At 52.7% G+C, this 24,163-nt stretch overlaps 1 protein-coding gene across 1 annotated transcript in view; it reads right to left on the bottom strand.

Moving 5' to 3' along the window:
- Positions 1-16,680: 16,680 nt before the first annotated feature.
- CALB2 (calbindin 2) overlaps positions 16,681-24,163 on the bottom strand; it is a 28,358-nt gene continuing 20,875 nt past the window's right edge. The window contains exons 5-11 of the mRNA XM_045988403.1: positions 23,850-23,906; positions 23,189-23,266; positions 22,678-22,733; positions 22,316-22,355; positions 21,892-21,945; positions 21,239-21,310; positions 16,681-17,385 (exon numbers count right to left, since the gene is read on the bottom strand). Of these exons, the coding sequence (XP_045844359.1) occupies positions 17,269-17,385; positions 21,239-21,310; positions 21,892-21,945; positions 22,316-22,355; positions 22,678-22,733; positions 23,189-23,266; positions 23,850-23,906 (474 nt within the window). The 3' untranslated portion in view covers positions 16,681-17,268. The remainder of the gene's footprint in view (positions 17,386-21,238; positions 21,311-21,891; positions 21,946-22,315; positions 22,356-22,677; positions 22,734-23,188; positions 23,267-23,849; positions 23,907-24,163) is intronic.

Here is a 24,163-nt window from a genome sequence, read left to right as displayed (position 1 = left end):
ATTTATTTGAAGACAGAGATCACAAGTAGGCAGAGAGGCAGGCAGAGAGAGAGAGAAGGAAGCAGGCTCCCTGCCCAGCAGAGAGCCCGATGCAGGGCTTGATCCCAGGACCCTGGGATCATGACCTGAGCCGAAGGCAGAGGCTTTCACCCACTGAGCCACCCAGGCGCCCCAAGGAGAAGGATTTCTTATATCTATTGCTGGGACCCCAGCTGGGCCAGCCAGGAGGAGGCCTGCCATTCGCTTGACACCCCATGTGGCTCCTAGGAACTGGTTTTGGGGCTTCGGGCCCATGTGGAAGAATAATATCCCACAGACTGGCTTCTTGTTGGTGTTGGGAGCCAGATTTCACCTGTGCTGATGGTTGGGCCAGAGGAACTCTCTGGCCATTGGGGGTGTCTTCTAGGAAGTTTCTGGTGACTTCTTACTTCTTGGAGTTGTTTTGAGGGATGTGGTTTGTTGATAGTAAGATTCATATGAAAAATAAACTCGCTAGACTATCCAGGGAAACACTGCAGTGTTGAAAAGGGGGAGGGTCCGTTAGTGCTTGTTTACCAGACATTCAAGCAAAAAGCAAATCCTCTGTAATTAGAACAGCGCGGCCGTGGCCCATGAGTAAACCAGTGGAATAGAACAGAAAGTGCAGAAATAAACCCAAGTACAAAAGGAAATTGAGTGTGGGATAAAGGTGGCATCTCGAATCTCAGAGGCAATGATAGCCTTTTTAATAAATGGTGCTGGGAAGCGGGGCAGGTATTTCAAAAGAGAATTAAATTCGTAGGTCACATCGTATGGAAGAGTGCACTCAGATGGTTCATGAATGTAGATGTAAAAAAATGAAACCATGTAAGTACTAGTGTGAAAAGGAAAAGCATGGGTAAATTCTACTTAAGCTCCATGTAAGGAAAGGATTTCAAACACCATAAAGTCAAAAGACAACTAAAAAATAGGGAGAAAGTATTTGCAACACCCAAAACTAAGAGCTTCGAGACAAAGAGGAAGAGCTTATGCTCCTAATACACAGAGAACTCTAGAGAACGGAGAGACAGAGGATGAACTCTCCAAAGGAAAAACGGGAAAAGACTCGAACAGACAGTTCACACACGCGCCCCAAGACCATGGTCTGCAAAAGTGGGACATAGTGAACACGCGTATTCGTAGCCGGAGATCTGTCGGTCCCAACAGCCGAGTGCCGGGTGCTGCCCTGGCTTGGCTCCTGGAACGTGGAAAGGACATTAATGAGCAACTGGCGAAATGTGAGTGCTGTCTGTGAATTAGTTAACGTCTCCACGTTCAGTTCCTGCTTTTGCTCCTGGCGTTTGCCGTTACCTAAGTGTTAACATCTGGAGAAGCTGGGTGAAGCGTGTGTGGGAGCTTGATTATTCAGTCGGAAAATGACTTTAAGAGAAAAGTTTTAAAAATTAGAAAGACAAACGGATAAAAGTGAGCGCCCTTTCGTCTCCCTCTAGAGAGTCTCGTTAGTGACTCCTTAGGGGGCTATGGGAGTTCTGTTTTTAACAAGCTCTTTTGGTATTCGGGTTCAAAGCCCCCTGGACCAGGTAGACTGTAAGGTCTGTTTTATTCATTGGCGCAAGGAATGTCTGAGAGTCTCCAACCTCAATAAATAATAAAATCTGCAGGCATAATGGCTGCCCGAGTTGGAGCTCAGACCTGGGCCGTGGGTGTGCCGGGCAATTTCATGTTTCTCTGTCAGGAAATACATCTGATATTTTTTAAAAAGTGTTAATTTTTTAAAAAGCATTTTATTTATCTATTTGACAGAGAGAGCAGGCAGAGAGAGAGAGAGAGAGGAGGAAGCAGGCTCCCCGCTGAGCAGAGAGCCTGATGTGGGTCTCGATCCCAGGACGCTGGGATCATGACCTGAGCCAAAGGCAGAGGCTTTAACCCACGGAGCCACCCAGGTGCCCCCATTTTTTTTTTTAAATCAAAGGCTCCCTGTGGATCAGATACTTTCTGCATTAACTGAATCCCCGAATTCATTTATTCAAAATATATCGATGGCTTTGTGTGCCAGGCTAACCCCATTTTGTGGGGATGAAAAATGGAAGAAGAGTCAGTTCCTGTCCCCAAGGAATTTATGATTCACTGGCTGAGACACACCCTGGGAAATAAAGCTAACAGACGCCAGAGTGTGGTCAAGTCTCAGGGGGGCTTGGATTTGAGCTGGACCTGCGGGGGCTGCAGATGGGCGGTTGGTCAGTTGGAATGTGGGGAAAGGGAACAGCCCAAGAGGCAGTTAGGGGGGTTGGTTCCGAGCAGAGAGGACCGTTGGGGGAATGAGAAGGCTGCTGGAGAGGGATGGCTCAAGGGGACAGCTTCAGGTCTGAGATGACTGGATGGAAAGGTAGTGCTATGAGCCAAAATAGGGGATCCGGGAGGGCTCGCTGGTTTGAGATAGGCGAGTCTCCCTTACCGTGCTCGGGTCTGTGAGCGGCCCCTGAGAACCCTACATTGGGGGCAGGAGACCAGCATGGCCACGCTGAACTAGCCTTCTGGAGAGAGTGGACCCCGTGCTCTTGGGAGGGGGGTGGTGGCTGAGGCCGGAGGGAAGGGTCAGGCACTTGGAGCTCGTCTGGTTTCAGGGGAAGACAGACATCCGTGTGCATATATTTCCCTGGCTTTTGAAAATGTGGGTCTGTTGAAAGGAAAAGAGGGAGGCTCAAAACAGACTGGCCCCCACAGCTGCCGGGGGAGGGGTTATGGAGGGAGAAGGGGCAATATGCACCGGGGCTTAGGAGAGGGGTGTTTGATCCAGTAACACCCGTTCTGACCCCTATTGTGTGCAAGTGGGAGCTCTGTCCTTCTTGAGTTTTCCCGCCTTTAAATCGGGAAGGAACACAACGAGTCTGGAAAGCACTGTGGTAGGATTAAGTGGCTCACATATGTAAAGTGACCTCAGGTTGTGTGCAGGACTTATAAATGCTACCATTTAATTAGGGGTCAGGAGGAGACTGAAGGAGCAAGTCAAGGGACTGCAGAGGCTTCCCAGACCCTGGGAAGAGTGAGTCCCAAGAAGTGGAATGGAGTCGTCGTGATTTCAAGCAGCCGCTAGATGCCAGGTAGGGAAGGCATATTAGCACGGGCAGTCCTCACTCTAACCTCAGGAGGGATTTTTTGGTTACCATCCCCAGTCTATGCTGACGTAGGCTGAAGGCACAGACTTACATTTTCTGTTCTGATCTGGACTTTGAGTATTAAGTGGCCCTTGGGTTAAAGGTTGGCTGCCCCTGGAGATGGTCATCTGCAGGATGTCTTTAAGTGCTGAGGCTCTGCTAAGTGCAGGTGACCTTACGATGTCCCCACCCTCCCTGGCTGGAGTGCAGGTTGATCATAGCTCCTGCAGAGAGACTGGCCATCCTTTGTCCTGGGAGTCTCTAGAAGCACACTTACTATATCTCTTTCCTGCATCCAGCCTTCCAGCTGCCGTCTGGGAAATAACTCCTTGAGATGTCCCACATCCGGCGGGCTCATCCTGAGCCTTCCTGCTCCAAGCAGGAAGAGCTTAGCAAGAGCAAGAGTTAGCAAGAGCTCCTAACTCTGCCTCTCCATCCCACCCATGCAGATCCTGCCGCCGCTGCCCATAGGGACCACATCCCTCCCTCCTTAAAAGGGGCCAGAGTGAACTTGATCCTTCCTCTGAACTTGGAGAGAAACTTCCCTCAGCATGACTCCTTTATACCTTTCCTGCTTTCCTGGGAGGATTTCTCTTTCTTTGGATGGTTTAGACTTTGCTGAGTTCCCTGGGTAAGAAATTGAATTCTCAAGTGTCCAGATTGAGGACAGGTGTGGGAGGGATTCAGGAAACCCAAGTGTTCATCAGCAGGGCTGAGGTAAGAGGACTGGGAGAGTCCCAGGGATCCCGGCAGACATGGACCTGGCCAGAGTGGCCAGCCAAGAGAGGTGGGTAGATTCTTGAGGTGGACAGCCACTGTGAGCCATGGTGAGTTAGGAGGGAGAGCAGGAGGAAGGAAGAGGAAGCAGTTGGGACAAGGGATTAATGAGGACAGACGTTGGCTGCGTCTGTTCCTGCCCCCAGAAATGCCTTTCCATGTTCTTCTGTCTCCCTCGGTTTTCCTCTAGAGCTCACCGTATCTGCCACTAGAGTATCTCACCCCCCATCCATTTGCTTGGTACTGGGTCCCCCATCCCTCTGCACTCACTCCATCAAATCTTTGCTTCACTGTTTCCTTGGTTATCTGCCTCACTCTGGAAACTCCACGGGGGCTGGAACCGTGGCTCACCATCTCTGGTTCTTAACGTACCAGACCCAGAGGCTGGGCTGCCAAAAGCCACCAATATGTGATCCTGACCAGACACATTCAGGGATACAGCAAGGGAGAGAAAGGACATGATGGTGAACATGAGTTTCCCGTTACCAGGGATACTGGTGGTTCCTCCGCTCCGCTCCGGGCTTGTCTAGAGCGAAAGGAGAAACTCCCCAGGAGGGGTACAACACTGACCCCCACCTTCAGCTTTCCTGGGCAGGGACCCAAAGAAATCTGGGAGGCCTACCTGAGGTTTGGGTTCGTTAGCAGTTAGACAGAAGGAGGCGCTCTGGCCTCACCTAGAGCCCTGCTCGGACACCCTAGTCCTCTCCCTCCGGCCGGGAAGTGCTGACCCCAGCTGCAGGATGCCCACGGGTGACTCCGTAGCAGCTGGGGACCTAGGGCAGCTGGCTGGCTCCTCTTCGTGGGGCCGAGGGTGGGGGAAGAGACCCTCCTCTTCACACCTTCCAGCCCATTCTAGGATGCAGACCATCGCCCAGATCATCCCGGGCTGTGGTGCTGCTCTGTGGACCCTCCATGCTCTGTGGCTTCAGACATTGCCCTTAGGGGACCGGAGTCCAGAAAATCCACGTTCTCCTGCTGTGGGGACTGGCCCTACACCGGGTATTTCCCATCCCCTTCCCAGAAGCCATCCAGACACAACTAGGGGGACGAGCAAGCCAGGCAAGGAAAGGAGCCGGGAGGAGCCCCAGACAGGGCCGGATGGAGGCCGTGTTGCACGCACGCGCGCTTGCGCACGCACACACACACACACACACACACACACACACACACACACACACTCGGCAGATGGGGAAGGGCTGTTGCCCGGGGGTGGCTGTTGTTTTCTGAAACAAAAATTTTCCCACTGGAATACGACTATTTGCAAACTCTCAGAAAAATGTGCCTGGGAAGACAGTTGGCTGGAACGCAGTCTCCTGCTTGTCACAGGCCTTCCGGGGACGCGAAGGTGCCACGCTGGGTGCCTTTCCACAGGAAGCTGGTGGTGAGACCGGAGAGTCGTCGGCTGGAAATGAGGACAGAGGAGGAGTCCGTGCCCGGGTGTCGGAGCGCGGGCATCGGTCTCTGCTGGAGGAGGAGAGTCCCCTCGGTCCCCGCACCACAGCCAGCCCACCCGCGCCCCAGCCATCTCTTGCCATGGAACAAAAGCAGAGACAGACTCAGGGACCAAGGAGAGGTTTAATGGAGGAAGAATGAGGACTCCTCAGGGAGGGACTCAGGTGATTCATCATTTCCAGAGGCTGAGTGGCTGCGGGGGCCTGTGAGGAGCTCAGAGAGGGGCCCAGAGGAAACCAGGCTGGGTGGCTTTGGTGCCCACAGATGCACAGGCCATGTGCCTTGGAGCTGACTTTGCTGGCTCCGTGAGTTGATCACTGGGGCGGCAGGTGGTGTCCACAGGCGAGCGTGGTCGGAGATGACCAGGCACTGACCTGGACCCCTGCTCCCTGCCTGGCCTGAGCCCACGGGGGCCCCTGCCCAGCCCTGCCACTCGGGGGAGGCGGCACGAGACCCTCTGCCCGCAGATGGGGCCTCCAGGGGAGGGCACTGCCTCCACATTGGTGGGGGTCCACGCCCACGCCAGCGCCTGCAGAGCTGCGGCCCCGCGCAGGGTGCTGTCACCGCGCTGGCCCGCGAGTGGAGGGTGGCCCAGGAGCGTGAACCCCATGGAAAACCAGCCCGGAGCTGGAGTGCCGGGGCCTCGCCTGCGGCTCTGCCACTTGCTGGCTGTGCCAACGTGGAAAAGTTTTCTTAAGACTCTCTGTGCCCCAGTGTCATCGTCTGTCACATGGTGATCTTAACAGTTCTGACCCGGTTACTGGGCTGTGAGGTCTAAATGAGGTAATACGGGCCACAGGTTCTTTTGAGCAGGATTTCTTTTGCTTAGAAGGACAAAAAAAAAAAAAAAAAATTGGAATACTCCCTAAGAAGTGTTCCTGATCTCAGTATCTTTGGGTTCCTGATGTTGGGGTGGGTGTGTGGAAGGGCATCAGGGGTTGAATGGCATCAGGGACTCCTCCAGACCGCAAAGCCTTGTGTCTGCGTGTATGTGCGTAAGTCACTTGCCCCTCCCTCCCCAGCGCAGGTTCTATATACTAAGATGCTGGGGGGGCGGGTCCTGACTGGAGATTGGATGCCTGGGTTGGGGGCGGGGGAAGGGGTGGTTCAAGTGTCTTTATTTGAGACCAGCGTTTCTCAGCCTGGGTGCTATTGACATGTGGGGCCGGATGACTCTGTGCTGTGGGGTGCCGTCCTCTGCATTGTAGGATGATTAGCAGCATCTGTGGCTCTTCGCCACGAGATGCCAGTTGTGGCAATCAAAAATGTCTCCAGATGTTGCTAAGTGTCCTCAGGGACGGGAGAGGGGGACAGACTGCCTCTGCCTGAAAGCTCCTGCTTTGTCCAGTTTTCTAGGCAGTGAGCCCTCCCTAAGTAGATATTATTCACTGTCCTGAAATGTATAACAAAGTCGCTTTTCTGAGCCTCCATTTGTCTGCGTCCTCCTGTGCACAGTCCGCATGGGGTCCAGTGAAAATCCTGGCAAAGGGTTTTTCAAAATTGGTGGACCGTGGGCTTTCCAAACCCCAGTCCCGCCTGATATAAATTACTGGTTCCTTAACCTGGCTGGGCAGCTGGATCAATTGGAACTTGGTTTTTATTGTATTTCTTTTTCGCTCAAACCTAAAGGGTTTTTAGAGCGTTAAGTGCAACATAAATCACTCAGTCCTTTATTATTAAAACCCGAGCTATGATGAAAATTAAACAGTTAATTCTGTGGAGAACAAGATCTTGAGGTAATCTTCTTTTGTGGTGAATACATTTTTTTTTTTTTTTTTTTTTTTTTAAAACCACAGACCTCAAATGGGTAGTTCCTCATTCAGGGGAAAGGCCAGAGAAGGGTTTTAAGGAGAAGACCCAGCAAGAAACAGATGTGGAAAAGGAATCAGAAGCATTGGAGGTTCCCACTGTTTAGGGTTCCCGGCTTGGGTGCCCTTGTGCTGGGGCATCCTGCTTTTTTCCTAAATGCTGTGGAGCTTGCTTTGGGGCAAGTCCTTTCAGCCGTGGGTCTGCCAGCACGAAGGCCCCCTGTCTCGGGACCAGGGTGCCCAGGAGCGGGCATCAGAGGCAAGCTTTGGAAATGCTAGGGTTGCAGCCGGGAGCGCCTCTGGGTGATGGACCGTCTTAAACAAAGCGGCTGGTGTTTGCCCTGTGGGATTTGGGAGGTCTTGTCAGTAACACCCGGGGTCAGAAGCAGCATGGCGTCCACCTCGCTGAGGTGCGTGTAGGTAGCACTGAGTGTGGTCATTTGAGTCCCCTTTGTATTCGGTGGCCTGGGCTGTCATCTGCACAGCTGGTCCTGTGAGCACGGTGATTAAGATTCCAACCAGCGCCTGGGGACACCGTGGCTGTGCCAGGGTAGATGTAACCTATGCCGAGACATCTAGGGTCCGGTAAGGGGTGTGCACCCCGGCCAGGATGCTGGCTGCTTGGAAGGCATAGAGACGGCTCTGGGCAGAGCAAATGGGGCTCTTATCCCGGGGTTTCTTAAGAATGCACTTGGATGCTGTTCCGTGTAGACCAAGTTGATGCTGTGGGTCATCCTAGACATGAACTGTAGGAGACTTGTGATTCGCAGATGGGCGTGGCAGCCCCAGGGCAGGGATATCTGCGGTGAAGTTAGTTGCAAATGGGCCCCTCAGAGAGGATGTTTCTTCAAGCCAGACAAGCTAACATCAATGGTTGTGGTGCAAATCACCCTAACAGCATCGAGTTGTTATGTAGACGATCTTGCTGTGTAGACTGCGAGCTGATGCTAGAGTGGATCCGGTCTCCACTGGTGGGGCCACAGTCTCATTTAGAAGAGCCAGGGAGGATGGGTGGGGCAGACGATGACCGGGTTGGCCCTGGATTGGCCATCTTTGTGGGCACCGAGTTGGGTCCTCTTTGACACTGTGACACAGTGGTTCTCCTGCACTTGCCTGCCAAAGTGAAGGGTTTCAGCGAAGCACAGAGATGAGGTCAGGGGCCTGAGACCTCAGACAGGCCTAGGACAAGCTGTGGGGGCTTCCTCTGCAGGCCTGGACCCTGGTGGAGGCTAAGCTCCTCCAGTGAACCATGAGGAGAATCTTACGGTTTGGCTCATTGCTGGTGCTGGAAGGAAGCAGTTTGAGCGATGGTCTTTGTAGTGGTTAGACAGTTTTTTGAACCCCCAAACCTCAGATTGTTGTCTGCATGCACCCTCTTGGGCAAAAGCATATTCTTACTTGGGGAAGGTGCAGATTGTGTTTTCTCAGTAGGTCTAAGGAGAACCACAGGTTCTGAGCCTTCGTTTGTCTGCCTCCTCCTGTGCACGGTCCACATGGGGTCCAGTGAAAATCCTGGCAAAGGGTTTTTCAAAATTGGTGGACCGTGGGCTTTCCAAACAGGTGGAAGGACAGGAAGCCCTTCTGGGTGGGGTGGTGATCTCTGTCCCCAGTGGGCTGGGCATCTCCATCTTGGAAGTCGTGGAGACGATGGAAACAGCAGGTGGCCTGTGACATGCAGCTCTTCAGAGGAGAAGGATTTCTTGCCTCTATTGGTGGGACCCCAGCTGGGCCAGCGAGGAAGCCTGCCATGCCCTCAAGGCCTCAGATGACCCCTAGGAGTTGGTGTTGGGGCTCCCAGTCCAGGTTGGACTCCTTCAGCAAGAAGACCCTATGGGTTGGCTTATTTTCGATGCCAAGAGGCAGACCCCACCTGTGCTGGTAGCTGGGCCAGAGGAGCTCTCTGGTCATTGAGGGTGCCTTCCAGGAAGTTTCTGGTGACTGCTTACTTCTTGGAGCTGTTTTGAGGGACACCGTTTGTTGAAGCTCTCTTTCTATCTTGGTGTGTTTGTCCTAAAACATATCTCAGATTGGAGGCGTCCCATCTCTGTGGCAAGAGCTCTTGCAATGTCCTGTGCTGTGAATGGGATTTCATGGCTTTCCTGTTTAAAATGCAACTGTAAATTTTACAGGACCTTTCTTGATGGTTGTTTTTGTTTTTTTAGTTTTTTCTCCAGGGCCTGGATTTCCTGCTGGTTCATTTTCCCTTCCTCAAGCAGCTTCTGCTCTTTCCCTTTCCTGCTGGGCTGTCTGTGCGTGGACATGATGTGTTGCCCATGGACTTCATTAGGGCCTGCGGGGTGCTGCCTTCCTGCCCCATGCTCCCAGCGCAGGGAGCACCTGCCTCCTTCACTGCTTCATGCCCTCTCGCAGTTCTGGCCGCCGGCCCCATGGTCCTGCGGGGGACTGGACGGCTGCATCTCTCTCAAACCACTCTCTTTCTTCCCGACTCTGTGTTGCAGAGCCATGACCCGCTGCCAGCGGCCTCCTGAAGGCTTGTGTGATGTTCTTCTCGATTTTGGGGTAGTGTCTGAGCCATACATATTCTTCCTTGCTCTTCCCGCTACGCCCTGGTGGCCCCTCCCTATCCTGGTGGGAGAGAAAGAGGCTGCCCGTTTGAAGCCAGGCTGGACAGTATTTCTGTCTTGGGATGATCATGATCTGACACGATCATCAGACTTTGTCTTTTCTCATCCTGGGCTTAAACTGCTTTCGGACTCGTGGTGCGTTGGAGGCTGGTGGGGGAGGGGGCTGGCGGTGTGAGCCATGGTAAACGCCCCCGAGGATGTGGACTCCTGTCCGGCCTCCTTGGTGGAGGGATGCGGTACAGGTGTCAACTCTCCGGAGCTTTCGTAGCCTCCTCACCTTTGGGGGCCAATTTCTTTTGCCTGTGGCTCTTCCGCTCCGTCCCGGTTAATCCAGCTGTGGTTTCAGCTGCGTGGTCTTTGATGAAATACCCTGTCTTCTGAGGAGTGTCTCCTGACTTCAGTGATTTTTCACGAAATCAGAGGCCAGAGAAACAGTGGCCCCGGAAAGGGGTGGCGAGCAGCAGCCCGGCTTCTCAGGACTCAGACTACCTTTGGAGAGGGATGAGGACTCTGCCCTCTAGGCCGCGCCTGCCTTCAGTTTCTCCTTCCTGGGCGCTGACAGTAACCCCTGGGGGTTGCTCCACCCTGAAGCCAGGGTCTTGTTGTGGGGGAAGAAAAACCCTTCAGAACTTCACTTTGGTTTTTAAAATTACCATTCCCAAACCTTGCTTTCCTTTAACCCTTTAAAATCTGTTTGCAGTTTCTGCTCTAACAAATTGTGTCGATCCCTTTTAAGGAGAGGGGAGTCCGTGAGATTCTGGGTCCTGTTCGGAGCAGTTAGTGGTGAGAGCCCGGGACCGGGCGTTGCAGGCAGGTCTGTCCTGTTCGGCCCAGGGCTGGTGGTCAGCAGCTCACTGTCCGTGTCCCAGAGGGGCAGGGTGGGGTGGGGATGGGGGGCGCTGGCCTCAGGGACTTCCCCCCCTCCCCTTGGTTTAATGCTCTGCTGTCATTGTCTTGAAATTCTTCATAATTTTTGGAAGAAGAAAGCCATGTGTTTTCTTTTAGCACTGGGCCCTACGAATCACTGACGTGGTTCGTCCCGACCAGGGGCAGTTCGCTGAGGGAGCTGTGGAAAGAGGCTGAAGAGGCTGGGGTTGACGAGCGGGGTTAGAGGGTGGGCGCGGACAGGAAGGGAAGGAGCCGTCTTAAAATCAACGGGATGCGGACGGCGAGATTAGGCATTTTGTATGGGACTCAAGGCAAGAACATCCGTGTGATCTCATCAGACTGGGAGCCCCGGGCAGGCGGGGACAGGTGCGCTTTGGTTCTTGGCTCTGTCACCCCCGGCATGGGCGCAGCACAACTCATGGTTGTAGTTAACCCCCCAGAGAATGGTTGTCAGACAGTGACAGGTCTCAGAACCCAGCTGAGTGACAGCGGAATGTGCTGCTATGGCAGCTGGTGAATTTCCTCCTGGTCAGGGCACTGGTTAAGCAGAAACCAGCTCCTTATTTGATGTTGTCGTGACGGTTTTCATGCCGCCTTTGGTGCATTCCTTTCCGTGGCCCTGAACTTGTGGATTACTCTGTGCCTTTTGAAGAGCGTCGTTCTCCCAGCCTCTGGCCCTCCAGTCAGGATTCTTTGTGTCTCTGCTGGGTTCCTTTTTCCTAACCGCCGCGACCTCCCCCAGTTGGGCACCATGGCACTCTTAACTCAGGCGCCTTAAAAACGTCCGCTGAAGGGGATGACGGAGTCTTCCTGCACGTGCCTCCCCGCTGGCTGGCACTCCCGTCCTCATCCCTGCAACTGAACCAACCCTCTGGTCACCAGTGAGGTGGTCTGAACATAGTGAAGATGCTTGCATGGCATCTGAGCTCTCTACCCTACCCCGACCTGCCTTCCCTGTCCCGGGAGCTAATCCCTTCCAGCTTGTGGGTGTGGACGTTTCCCTGCTCGTTACTGTGCCGGGATTTGCTGGAAAAACGCCTCCGGGTGATGTGTCTCTAGGAAGGAGATGGTGCTGGAGCCTATGAGAGGGTCTGTGTGTGGTGTCTGCTCCGTCCTATGCAGCTACAGCTCAGTGGGGGAGCCCAGAGGTACTTTGTTTTGGGGGTGGGGGCTTGGGATCCTCCCCTCCTACGTGCAGAGGGTTAGTTTAAGCACATTTCTCAGTTCCTGGCAGGTCATTGTCAGTGGGCTGTGCCGGGTCCCTCTCTTGGTGTTGCACTCCCTTTGGGTGAAGTTTCCCACGGCCATTCATCTCCCTTGGGGACAACCATTTGGGATGCTCAGTGGGGGTCCTTTTTTTTTTAGTGCTCTAACAAAACATCGTTACTGTCTTGTGTATAAGCACGTTTAGTTCACATAGATGAAATTGTTATGCCATTTCTTATTCTGTTTCCTTCCTCCTTTAGCACTATGTTTTAAGGTGCAGTCTTCCGCTCGACGTTCTTAAAATGTATTGCGATTACCCCAAGAGATTTTGTTTATGTGGGTTAAAACTATTGATACTTGCCCCATTAGAAATCAAAACAGACGTTTACAAATTTTTTTTATTCATTTCCAAATAGAAATGGTGAAAACATTGCAAGTTAAGATAAATAATATTTTAGCACTGTTATGAAAATAGTTTTGACCCTGCAGACTCCTTGCCCTGTAGTAAAGTGTCCCTTTGTTCCAGGATCCAGAAGGATACTATGAAGGGTGAGGTTTGGAAAGTGAGTTTCATTTGTCTTGCTTTATAAAATCTGCATCTGAAGAGAAACGGTGAAATGTGGTGTATTGTAGGAAAGTTTGCTCAGGTTTGATGGGCTTTGCCTCCCTGGTTTACTGATCATTGCCTGCAGTATGGAAGTTTGTTTTAGATAGCAGAGACTCTGTGTCTTACCAGAACACTTTTTGGTGTTTTATGTTGAATTTGTCCTGTTGTAGGATAGGTGATTTTAGTATATGTGCTGCCGAAGCGAGCACAGGATAGGTGATTTTAAAACACAAAAAACCAAAAACTTATCCGTTATGAACATGCCATATGTATATATGTATATGTATATAAACAGGCATTTCCTGTTTATTTTATAATCCATAAGGATTTTTTTTTAAGGAAACGAAGAGGATATTCACTTATTTTTGGTCTGTGGTTTTCAGTATATTATTAGGTTGTGCAACCATCCCCACTATCTAATTCTGCCTGATTCCAGACAGAATTAATTCCTAATTAATGAATTCCTTATTGTTAGGGCCCTAATTAATTCCCCAGCTTCCAATGTGAAAATGAAACCCTGCGCCCACTAGTGGTCGCTCCCTGTCACGGTACCCCTTCCCCGCCCTGGCAACCATGACTCTACTTCCGGTCTCAAGGACTTTGTCTCTCGTAGCCTCTTGGTATACATGGTATCACCGGAGATGGGGCCTTTTTTGTCTGGCCTCTTCTACATAGCGTCACATTTTTGAGGTTCATTCGTGTTGTAGCACGTGTTAGCACTTCATTGCCTTTTGTGGGCGACTCTCCAGTCATCCCCTCGTATGGATGTACTGTACTCTGCGGGTCCATTGCTTGATGGACATTAGACTCGCTTCCACTCTTTGGCTATTATGAATAATGCTGCTGTGAACACTGTGTACAAGTTTTTATGGGGACTGAGGGCTTCTCATTAGCCCCGTGTCCGCTTACTTTCAACAATTGGCACTTTTTGACCTGGATGACCAACGGGTTGTTTCTCAGGCGCCCATGATCGTGTATTAATCAGGTGTCCAAATCTCGTCTGACAACTCTTCAGATGTTTGCCTTCTCAAATAATTTAATAAGTAGAGGGGAAAAGAAAACAGAGGAAAGGGAACTTTTTAGGATATCTTCTACACCTGCAGTGGTCTTTGAGGTGCCCCAGAGGAGCCCTGGAAAAATCACAAAGATTTGGGATTGCTCCTTATTAAAAGAGGGCTGCTAGCAATTATTAGGTTGGTTTGAAGTGTTCCTGTCCTAAGATTTGCATTAGAGGAGTTGTCAGATCAGAAGACACGTTCTGCCTTCCTGAAGTTAAGCTTATATGGATGAAATGTGAGTGTAAATGTTTTAGAAGAATTGTGAGTGTGTGAGTGTGAGTGATGGGAAGTCCCTGGAGATTTGTCAATGACCTCACTGCCCACATGTGTGTGTACCCTCGGGGGAAGCGCCCGTCTAAAGTCTTAGGAAATAGTTCTGCACTGTCCTCAGATAGAGACATGTCCTCTCCTCCATTCTGGTGATACTGGTGAGAGTAACAGACAAGCCACAGCTACACAGGCTTTGTCGTCATACAGGCGTTCTGGGGCAACACTGTACAGCTTGTTCTGGGACACGCTTCCTCGGGGGCTCTGCTCTAAGTCCCAGGATGCAGTTTGTGTGTCTGAGACAAGGGACAGTCCTACAGCCTCATGAAAAATGACTGTACCAGGTACTTCCAACCATCCCGCCTTGAAAGAATAGACTCAAGGGTGTGAGCTTCTGAGCAGACGTCGCTAGAGCAGCTCTCCGACTAGCCCTGTGGGCCGCATCAGGATTTCCAGAACTCTCTTTGTTCCAGAAGCAAGACGGCGTCCTGAAAGCCGACCAGTAATCCAATCTCCAGTGGAACAAGAATGGATTATGTAGGACTGCATGAAATGATGTGGGAATTTTATTGTGCTTCTGTGTTTAAACTAATAATGTCTTGTTGCTCTATATTTTTCTGGTTCTGTGGGGAAGACTTTTCTCTTCTTCAGGCTCCCTGTAATCCACACAATTTAGTAGATTCTGCTTTTTGAAACAGAAATAAGGCATTTAAAAATGATCCTTGGGGGCACCTGGGTGGCTCAGTGGGTTAAGCCGCTGCCTTCGGCTCAGGTCATGATCTCAGGGTCCTGGGATCGGGTCCCGCATCAGGCTCTCTGCTCAGCAGGGAGCCTGCTTCCCTCTCTCTCTCTCTGCCTACCTCTCTGTCTACTTGTGATCTCTCTCTGTCAAATAAATAAATAAAATCTTTAAAAAAAAATGATACTTGGTTCCCTCTGGTGTGTAATGGTATCTCATCTCGCCAGTGGCTAGTGATGTCAATCTTGTGTTTGTTTTCAAGTAGGCTCCCTGCCCAGGGTGCAGCCCAGCGCGGAGCTTGAACTCACAACCCTGAGATCAAGACCTGAGCTGAGATGAAGACTCAGATGCTTAACTGATTGAGCCATTCCGGCGCCCCAGTGATGTCCATCTTTTTTGTGTTTGTTCGCCCCTCGCAGACACTTTCCGGTGTCTTCCTGCCCCTGCCAGGGGGTCAGCATGGCCTGCTCAGCTCTTCAGCCATGGCAGACAGACCTGCGCCCCCATCGCAGACAGACTCCTGCCTCTGCCAGGGGGTCAGCATGGGCTGCTCAGCTCTTCAGCCATGGAGACAGCCAGACAGGACTCCCATTCCTGCAGGAGGGCACAGTGCACCAGGCAGTCACCTTCTCTGAAAGCTGAGGAGGACTTCCCAGATTTGGAACCTGCTGAGTCCCTGAGAGTCATGGGGCAGCCGGGAACTCCCAGCTGGGGGTCGAGGAAGCCTCCGGCTCTTGGGCCCGGGCAACCTTGTGTCTCTGGAGTGGACTCATCAGCTCTTGCTGCTGCATTTGTCACAGTTATCACAGACTTGGGGCCTTAAAACAGCACATGCTATTATCTTACCGCTCTGGAGGCCAGAAGTCCAAAATGGGCTACTGTCAAAGCCTCGAGGGGCTTCTGCAGGCTCTGAGGGAGAATTTGTTTTCCTGCTTTGCCGAGTTTCTAGATGCCTCCGGCTTCCACCTGGGATGGCTGAACCTTTCCCACAGTGCATCCCTTGACCTCTGCCTCCCTCTTTCCCATCTAAGGCCCCTTGGGATTACTTGGGGCACTGGGGTGATCTCCCTAAAGTCAGCTGATTAGCAACCTTAATTCCTTCCAGGACCTTAATTCCCCTTTGCCTGGTAAGAGAACGTATTGACTACGTCCTGACATCTTTGGGGGCCCCTAATGCAGGGCAGTGTTGGGGTACTAGGTGGGGACCCGGGAGGAATGGGCTTGAGGTGTGTGGGTGCAGCAGACATGCGTAGGGGGAGCTTGCCGCCCTCGGGAACTCCCGCTCTGGCTGGGGGAGCGCCCGGAACACATATCAGGTCACATGCTCATGGTGCCATGGGGGAAAGTGCTGCCGGGAGGAGCTAGGGGTGATTGGGCCTCACTGAGGAGGTTCTCCATCTGAAAATAGGATCCATCGAATAGGATTCCTGCAGCATTAAATGTAATGTCAAAATGCATCCTGTAGACCATGAATGATTGAATTTTTAAAAAAAATAGTGATTTCTGTATTCTAGGATCTCAATTCTGTGGATGCCTGGGCCAAGCTGGCCCCCTGCCATGGGGCATCTGAGGAGTGGTGGGGCTCATTACATTGGGAGGAGGAGAGGTTGGATTCATGGTGGTCTAGACCTCCTGGTTGGAGGTGTCCCCAGCTTGGAGGACATCACCTGGTCCCACTGTTGCCACACCCAGCCGGTGTCCCTCCTAGAGAGAACGTGGGTCCAGTGTGTGGGAGCATGCGCCGGCTCTGCCCCACACTGCCCATGAGAGGTGGGGCTCTTCCTTAACCTCTTCAGTCTTGAATTTCCTTTTCCGTGCAGTAGAGGCGGTCACAGCACCTCTCTGCAAGGAGTGGGGGATACCTCAGGTCCACCGTTTAGCATAATACGGGCACTTCGCTTTCAGGGAAGGGATCACTGCTGGCATTATCTCAGAGGTGAAGAGACAGACATGCAGCAAAGAAGGGACAGGATGGTGAAGAGACAGGCAGGGAATGATGCAGCTAAGCCCAGAGTCCTGGGGTCCTATGCCCCTGCTTTTTGTGGTTACTCCCCGGTTGGGTGGTCCCAGTGTCTCCCCCCTCCCCACCCCATAGGACAGGCGCGCTCCTCAAGAGCTGCTGCCTGGAGAGAGAAGTTGACCACTTGACTAGAACTGGGTGAGCTTCCACGCAGAACGTTTCCACTTTATTGTCTGTAAACTCTTCTTTGGTAAACAAGGAGACAAGGAACCCACAGAGCAAAGGAGCACGCGGAGTCCAGAAGACAAAGGGCCAGCACCCTCCACGAACAGGGACTCTGGGAAGACAGCTATGCCATTAGCGAGGTGGTGGGTGGAACTGGGGAGTTTGGGTGGGTGGTGGCACGGGGGAGAGGGGAGTGGGAGGTAAGAGTCCACCTGGTGGCACAGAGAAGCCTAGATCATACAGCAGAGGAGCTCATGCATCACAGCGAAGAGGGGCAGGGAAGCTCCGCCCATGTCCCCGCCCACCGCCCACGAGGGTGGTGCACTTCCGTGGGCAGAGCGGCGTCCGGGTCGGGTCAGGTCCGGGGAGGTTGGAGAGGGCTCCCGGAGGCCTGTCAGCAACCCACCCTCCTCTCCTCTCCTCTCCTCCTGCTCTGCAGGCTGGTGGGTGCAGGTGGCAGGGGCGGAGGACGGGTGCTCACGATCTCGGGGGTCCGGGGAGAAGTGGCAGGGCAGCGGGGGCAGGGTTTGGGGGAGGCGGAGAAATAGCCCCCGACCCCGCTTTACATGGGGGGCTCGCTGCAGAGGACGATCTCCAGGTCCTTGCGGTAGAGCTTCCCCGCCTCAGCCAAGGACATGACACTCTTTCTGTAGTTGGTGAGCTGCTGGATATTCATTTCCTAGGAGACACGCGGAGAGAGAAAGAGCCCCTCACTGGATGGCTCCGGTGGAGCGTCCTTTCTGCTCATTCACAGACACACCCACCAGAACGCTCCTCTCCTCCCATCCCATCCCAGCAAACGTGGGCTTTGGAGTCAGAGCCCTGCATTAAACCCTCTCTCTTACTGGCTGCCTTGCTTTGGGGAAAGTAGTCAACCTTTCTGAGTCTCAGCTCAGCTGCCTCATCCGTAAAATGGGTACATTAACAGCGTCTGCCTCATTGAGGTGTTAGGATGGTTAGCTGAAGGAATGAACGCAAACGATGGGCAGTGCGCCCCTGGCACACAGCGTACCCTCCCAAATCGGCTAGTCCCTATCTCTGCATGCCTTGTATCAAGTTCTTGTGTCCCTGGGGCTCTGGTACTTGCTGTGGGTCCTTGTAGGTGAGGAAGAGAACACCAGGGAAGCTCCCTGATCTTGTCCCCTGGCCCCACGGAAAATACTTTCCTAAACCTTCCCCATTTGAACAAGGAATCCTAACTCCTGCCGCCTCCCAGCAGCAAAGCTCTCCTGCCTACTTCTTGTTCACTGGCTTCTGTGGCCATTCAGAGGCCACGAGGACAGGTGAGCCACGGACATAGGGCCACTGTCTCATGTAAAATGGAGGCCAACATTAGAACATCAATACCTAATATGCCTCGGGTTGAATACATGCTTTACAATAACTGATTGGGGTACAGATAACCAATAGGTCTAACATACAGCGGAACCATCACTTACACTATCTTTTTGTCTCCCTTCCTCCCTCCCTGGCCTCTTCCCTCCTCTTGTCTTGGCAGATCTTCCTTCCTCCCTCCTTCCCTTCGTTTCTCCCTCCCTTCCTCTCTCTCTCATTCTTTTCCTTTTTTCACCACCCCTTTCAGGCTGATGGTCTTTATCTCCATTCAGCTAATGAAAAAAACGGAAGTATAAAAACTATGGTATTTGTTAAAGGACTGGACCAACTCTACAGCCACGATATCCTCGGTCTCCCAAGTCTCGAAGTCTATGTAATTCTTTGCCTGGCTCACCTGTCCTCAGTCACCTCTTTTTGGAGTGCTCAAAGGTCAGACCTTTACGGGGGGGTCCCAGGACATCCCCTCATGTTACTGATTCCTGGTTCTGTGCCAGCAGCCACCCCGAAGGCACTTGGCAAGCATCGTTAGCTTTGGGGAGCATCTTCCCTAAAGGTCTGAAGTCCCTGGAAATACCACCTAGTTTGTTATACTATCCATCATTCAAGTTAGGAGCCAAGGAAGGGACCCCATATATCAACACGGAGCTGGAGAACCACCCCACCCCGCACGCCGATTCAGTGAGAGGGCTGTGCTCACTTTCGGTATCTAGAAGGTCTGCTTGAAGCTGAGGAAGGCTTTAGTGAGCTGCAGTGGTCCCAGGGGTGGTGAGAAATACTGAGGTTTGGGGCGCCTGGGTGGCTTGTGGGTTAAAGCCTCTGCCTTTGGCTCAACTCATGATCTCAGGGTCCTGGGATCCTGATCCGGCTCTCTGATCAGCAGGGAGCCTGCTTCCCCCTCTCTCTCTCTGCCTGCCTCTCTGCCTGCTTGTGATTGCTGTCTGTCAAATAAATAAAATCTTTAAAAAAAAAATACTGAGGTTTGATCGCACCAGCCTGTCCCTCAGGGACCTCAAACATGAATCTGTTCAGAATCCATGTCCGAGACCTCGCTCCATCCAAATGGAATGTGCACCTGCCATGTGGGTTCACAGAACACGGCCAGCTCCCCTCCCGGCACAGGTGCTGTTTCCAGGCCTGTGGCTCTCTCTGCTGGTTCTTGCTCTCCATCCCCAGGGGCCACATCCCGAGCTTAGGGCAGGTGGAAGACTCCCAGGTAAACGACTGTATTGGAATTATTGTTCTCAAACCTCCAGAGTTGCTTCCTAACCCCCAACACCTGTTTTTGTTTCTACATCTTCAGTGAACCTGTGTGGCTGTAGGATTTGTATTTTGTGGTAATTAAGAACCTAGGAGCACCTGGGCTCAGCTGGGTTAAGCATCTGCCTTCGGCTGAGGTCATGATCCTGGGGTTCTGGGATCGAGCCCAGCGTTGGGTTCTTAGTTCCGCAGGGAGTCTGCTTCTCCTTGGCCTTCTCCCTCTGCCCCCTCTCCCCATTATGCTCTTTGTCTTTCAAATAAATCAGTCTTAAAAAAAAAAAAAAGGTGAAGAGCAGAAAATTGAGGTCACTCCCAAGATTTAATGCTTGCCTTCAGGGTCGATTAACCTCAGGTGTGGAGCAGGGCCACATGGAGAATAATGATGCCTCATTAATACAATTACAGTTAAAGATATTTTCCACTAGGATGCCAACATTCCTTGGACACATAAGGTTGCATAAATAATTTTCTCTTAGAGTTTGGTGCCAGGAAGGAGTCCGCTGAGTTCAAACACCTAGTGAAGACATCCTTCTTCCTACGAAGCATATGCTTACTTATAATTTATTTTCTGCCTCTTTTAGAAAGCATTTGTAGGTAACAAAAAAAAATGTAGGATGAAAGAAATGAATCATGATATTCAGGACAAAGATGAAGCGGTCAGAAAGCAAGCAAGTGGCAGGGGAGACAGATTCAGGCTGCCGTGAATTTTTTCCCCTGAAATTGAGCAGTAAATTTAGCTTGTGCCTGGCAGGCAAGATGGTTAGGCAACGTGAGGAAGTATGGAGTGTTCATCATCTAATGAAAGAAAACAGCAAAACCATTTGCTTAGAGAAAGGCATCCCAGGAGGTGAAGGAAGGTGGCTGCTAAGCCCAGCTGTAGGCTCCTGGTGCCCCTGCTGCCCCCGGCCCCCTCAGCCCCAAGATGAGCCCGCCGCATGCAGTCTATCCTTCAAGCAACACCACCAGGCAAAGTAATAGTTTGGTTCCCTGCCTTTTGCCTTTTCTTTGAGGGGAACAAATGCTTCCGTGGCTCCTCTTAGCCTCTTGCCCACCTCCAGACTCTGCATTTTTTTTTTCAAAATTTTATCTATTCATTTGAGAGGGAGAGAGCGCACATGCACACACAGGCGGGGGAGGGGCAGAGGGAGAAATATCTTCACCTCCCACTGGCCCCTTCTTTCCCAAATCACTCCCTTTTTTCCCCGTAAATTTAAATTCAGTGAACATATATTATTACTGGAGGTTCTCCCAACTCTCTTGGTGGGGAAAGTCTCTTCTGATGGCGGCCATCAGTCGGGCTGCCGGCACCTCATCATCGCACACTGCCGAGGGCCAACAGGTGGGGACACCCCGAGTGTCTGGGGATGGCTGAACAGATAGAACGTGGTGGACACAAACCCTGGAATATTACTCGGCCTTGAAAAAGGAAGTATGTCGGTGCTGCCACAACATGGGTGAACCTGGAAGGTGTTATGCTCAGGGAGGTAGGTCCGTCACAGAGACAAGACCTGGATGCCACCATTTGTAGGAGGTGCCGAAAGCAGTCAAGTTGTAGACATGGTGGCCTGGTGGGGGTCTGGGGGCCTGGGGGCTGGGAGAGGGAGGGCTGGAGAGCTCTTGTTTGCTGGGCGCAGGGTTTCGGTTTGCAAGAGGAAGACCGTTCTGGACGGGGTGGTGATTACAGTGTGGGTGTCCTCAGTACTGCTGAGGGAGGCTCAGAAATGGAGAAGAAGCTTTGTGCTAAGGGGGTTTTACTGCAATTGAAGGAAACGTCAACCGAGCATCCATCCAGAAACCAAACAACAGCCACCACACTGCCATTGCCTAGTCATGGGTGATCAGAGGAGAGCGAACGCACCCCGCAGGCCTTCCCCCCTCCCTCAGAAGCCTCTCTCCTGCCCCAAGGCCAGCTCCCTCGGCCTCGGGGCTCAGCGGCTCACCTTCTTGTTCTTCTCATACAGGTCCTTCAGCAGCGCGTCCAGCTCATTCTCGTCGATGTAGCCGCTCCCGTCCTGGCAGTGGGGAGCAGGGGCACACAGAGCTCAAGAATCAGGCCCCACCACCCTTGACCTGGTCTTCCGATGCCCCCAGCTCCTCCCAGGGAGCCTGCAGAGTCTGACCTTCCCTCTGCTCTGTGCAGAAGGCGTTCATACTCGGCGGTGTCAAAATAATGCCGAACTGCTGACTTCCCCAGCCAAGGCAGGGACAGGACACTCTGGGGCAAACGTGTGTCCCGGTGTTTTGCATTTGCATTGAAAATACAGATGAGGTTCCAGAAGCATTTAGCGAACTCCCTAAGATGTCAGGATGAACACAGGGGCTATTTAAAGCTTACCCTCCAGGCTTTGGTTATAAGGGAGACTACCGGAGTCACCCAGGTGGGGCAGCAAAGGAAGGGGTGACGGCGGGGAGGGAGTCCTCTCCCTCCCAACTGCCTAGCAAAATAGTTGGCTCCGATGCATGATGATGAGCGGGCAACAAGGGAGCAATACTGAGCACCTCCTTCCCCCAAAGGACAAAGAAGAGCCGGTGGCTGGGGATCCCCTGCTGGCGGGGCCCCTGCTTTTCCGTCCCACACCTCTCTCCGTCTTACCTTGTCGTAAAATGTGAAGATCGCGTTGAACTCCTCTGAGGTCAGCTTCATGCCCTGTAAGGCCCGAGGTATTAAAGAGAGAAGCAAAAGCCTGGGAGAGTGTGTGTGCGTGCACGTGCGTGTGTGCATGCCAGTGTGTGTATGCAAATTAGCTCACCGCTTGTGTGTGCACGAGTGGGCGCGTATGTCCGTGTGCACGTGCGTGCACATGTGTGAGTGAGTGTGTTTGTGTGCACGTGGGAGCGTGTGTACATATATGTGTGTGGATGCATGCGTGTACAAGTGAGCAGGCACAGGGCTGTGTGTGTGCGTGTGCATGTGCGTGTGCGCACGTGTGTGCTGGAGGGCGAACAGGAGGGTAACAGCATGAAGTGCGTGGGGATGAGGGAAGGGAGGCAGCGAAGAAAAGCAGAGGCTTTTTTACCTGAAATTTAAGCAGGAAGTTTTCCTGTACAGGCAAGAGTCTGGAAAGGAAGCGTTAGAGCAGAGCTTAGGAGACAGGGCAGAGGCTGGATGGGACAGAGGGGGATGTGGAAGCCACACCTGTGGTTCTGGAAACCGTCTCTGAGCACAGAGGAATTAGTGGCAAGGTCTGCACGGAGGGAGGCGGACACACTGAGGTGCTGGGACTCTCTCTAGCTTGGTCTTGAGCTTCATGACACCCGACGTGTCACTTCTTACAGCCCTCCCCCCTTCCCCGACTGGTCTTCGAGCCAGGGAGGGTGGCACAGAACCGTAGGCAGAGGTCCTGGGAGAAGTGACCCTGGGGTGGGCGCGGGCACTTACCGGGACATCTCCGAGAGGCCCAGCTTGCCATCCCCATTCAAGTCGAACATCCGTAGCTGTTGGGGACAGACAGAGGTGCCTGGGTGATTTGCTTTGACCTTTCATGGGGGACCTTGACCCGCCATCCCCTTGCATTAGAGAGAAAGGGAGAGGGGTGGGTGTGCTCTGCCCCCTCTGAGGTCACCCGGAGGCCAGAGACCAGCAGGATCTAAATGGGTCCCTGCTTCTCTCTCCTCTTCTCGGGGTGAGGGCCCCAGGAGCCGGGCTGGCCAGCGGCAAAGGCCCACCCTCTCCCCGAGCTGGGGAGGTTGTCATGGAAACAGATGCTCCCGTCTCCTCCTAGCTCAATGAGGATCTCAGACGGAGGGTGTGTGATGCCAGGGACCAGCATCCCTTTTGCCACCGGGAGTCACTTCACCAGGGCCTGAAGACTCAGCCAGCAAAGAACCCTGGAAACCCCGAATCCCGCTGGTGTGGGGCGGGCCCCAGCCCCGTGCCTCTGTCCACTCACTATGGTTTGGGTGTATTCCTGCAGCTTGGGTTCATCATAAGGCCGGTTCGCCTTCTTCAGCAGGTCAGACAGAAATCCCTAGAACACAAAAGGTCTCTTGAGAGCTCCTGACACAGTGAGCCCCTCCTTCATTACTTGCTCCTTCAGTCAGTCAACACTGTTTTCTGAGGTCTCCCGTTTGTATGGCTTACGTCCCCCCTGATTCCCTAATCCCTAATGCTTGTGGGATGACCAGGAAGGCCTGGATGCAACTTCAGCCCCCAGGAGAGGCTGCAGGACTGGCTCTGGCACCTTAGGGATCCCAGGACCCAGGGCTAAGCAGCGCCTGGGCACCACTGGTTGCAGAGGGATGGTGGGGTAGACTCACAGGTGGGGGACAGATCTGCCGGAATTGTCTTGAAGGTGCCTGTCCCGGGCACTGATGTGCAAAGGAGTGGAGTGTGGCCAAGCTCCCCCTGGCCCCGTGGCTCCCTGTTACTCATTCACGTGGCCGTCCTGAACACGTCCACTGATTCGGAGTCGGGCTTAATTCCTGAGCATTCCATAAACCCATATTTCCCACTCAACAGATCCTCCCTCCCCAGGTTCCTTAAACCTACCACCACTCTGGCCTCAGCCCCATTCTCTGTGCCTTCCACGCCCTCCCCAAGGCCCATCCTACCTTGAGCTCGTTGGCTTCAATGTAGCCACTTCTGTCTGTGTCATACTTCCGCCAAGCCTGCAACGGACACAACAACCTATTTGCAAGGACCCGGCAATACCTCTAAGCCTCCTTCCAGTTCCCTTGAATGGACCTGGTTGGGTCTTGATGTTCAAGAATACTACCGGGGGATGGGGACGTGGAGATGGTCTAGCCCAGTCCCTTCCGGGTCACAGGTGAAGAAATGGGGAAATTGTCTTGGCCAAGGTCATACACAGAAGGGGAAAAAAAAAAAATCCCTGGGACGATATCTACCTACTCTCAACTGGCCTGGG

The sequence above is a fragment of the Meles meles genome, chromosome 19, assembly GCF_922984935.1.
Source record: "Meles meles chromosome 19, mMelMel3.1 paternal haplotype, whole genome shotgun sequence".
Classification (NCBI taxonomy): Eukaryota; Metazoa; Chordata; class Mammalia; order Carnivora; family Mustelidae; genus Meles; species Meles meles.
This window is presented reverse-complemented; position numbering and strand designations above follow the sequence as displayed.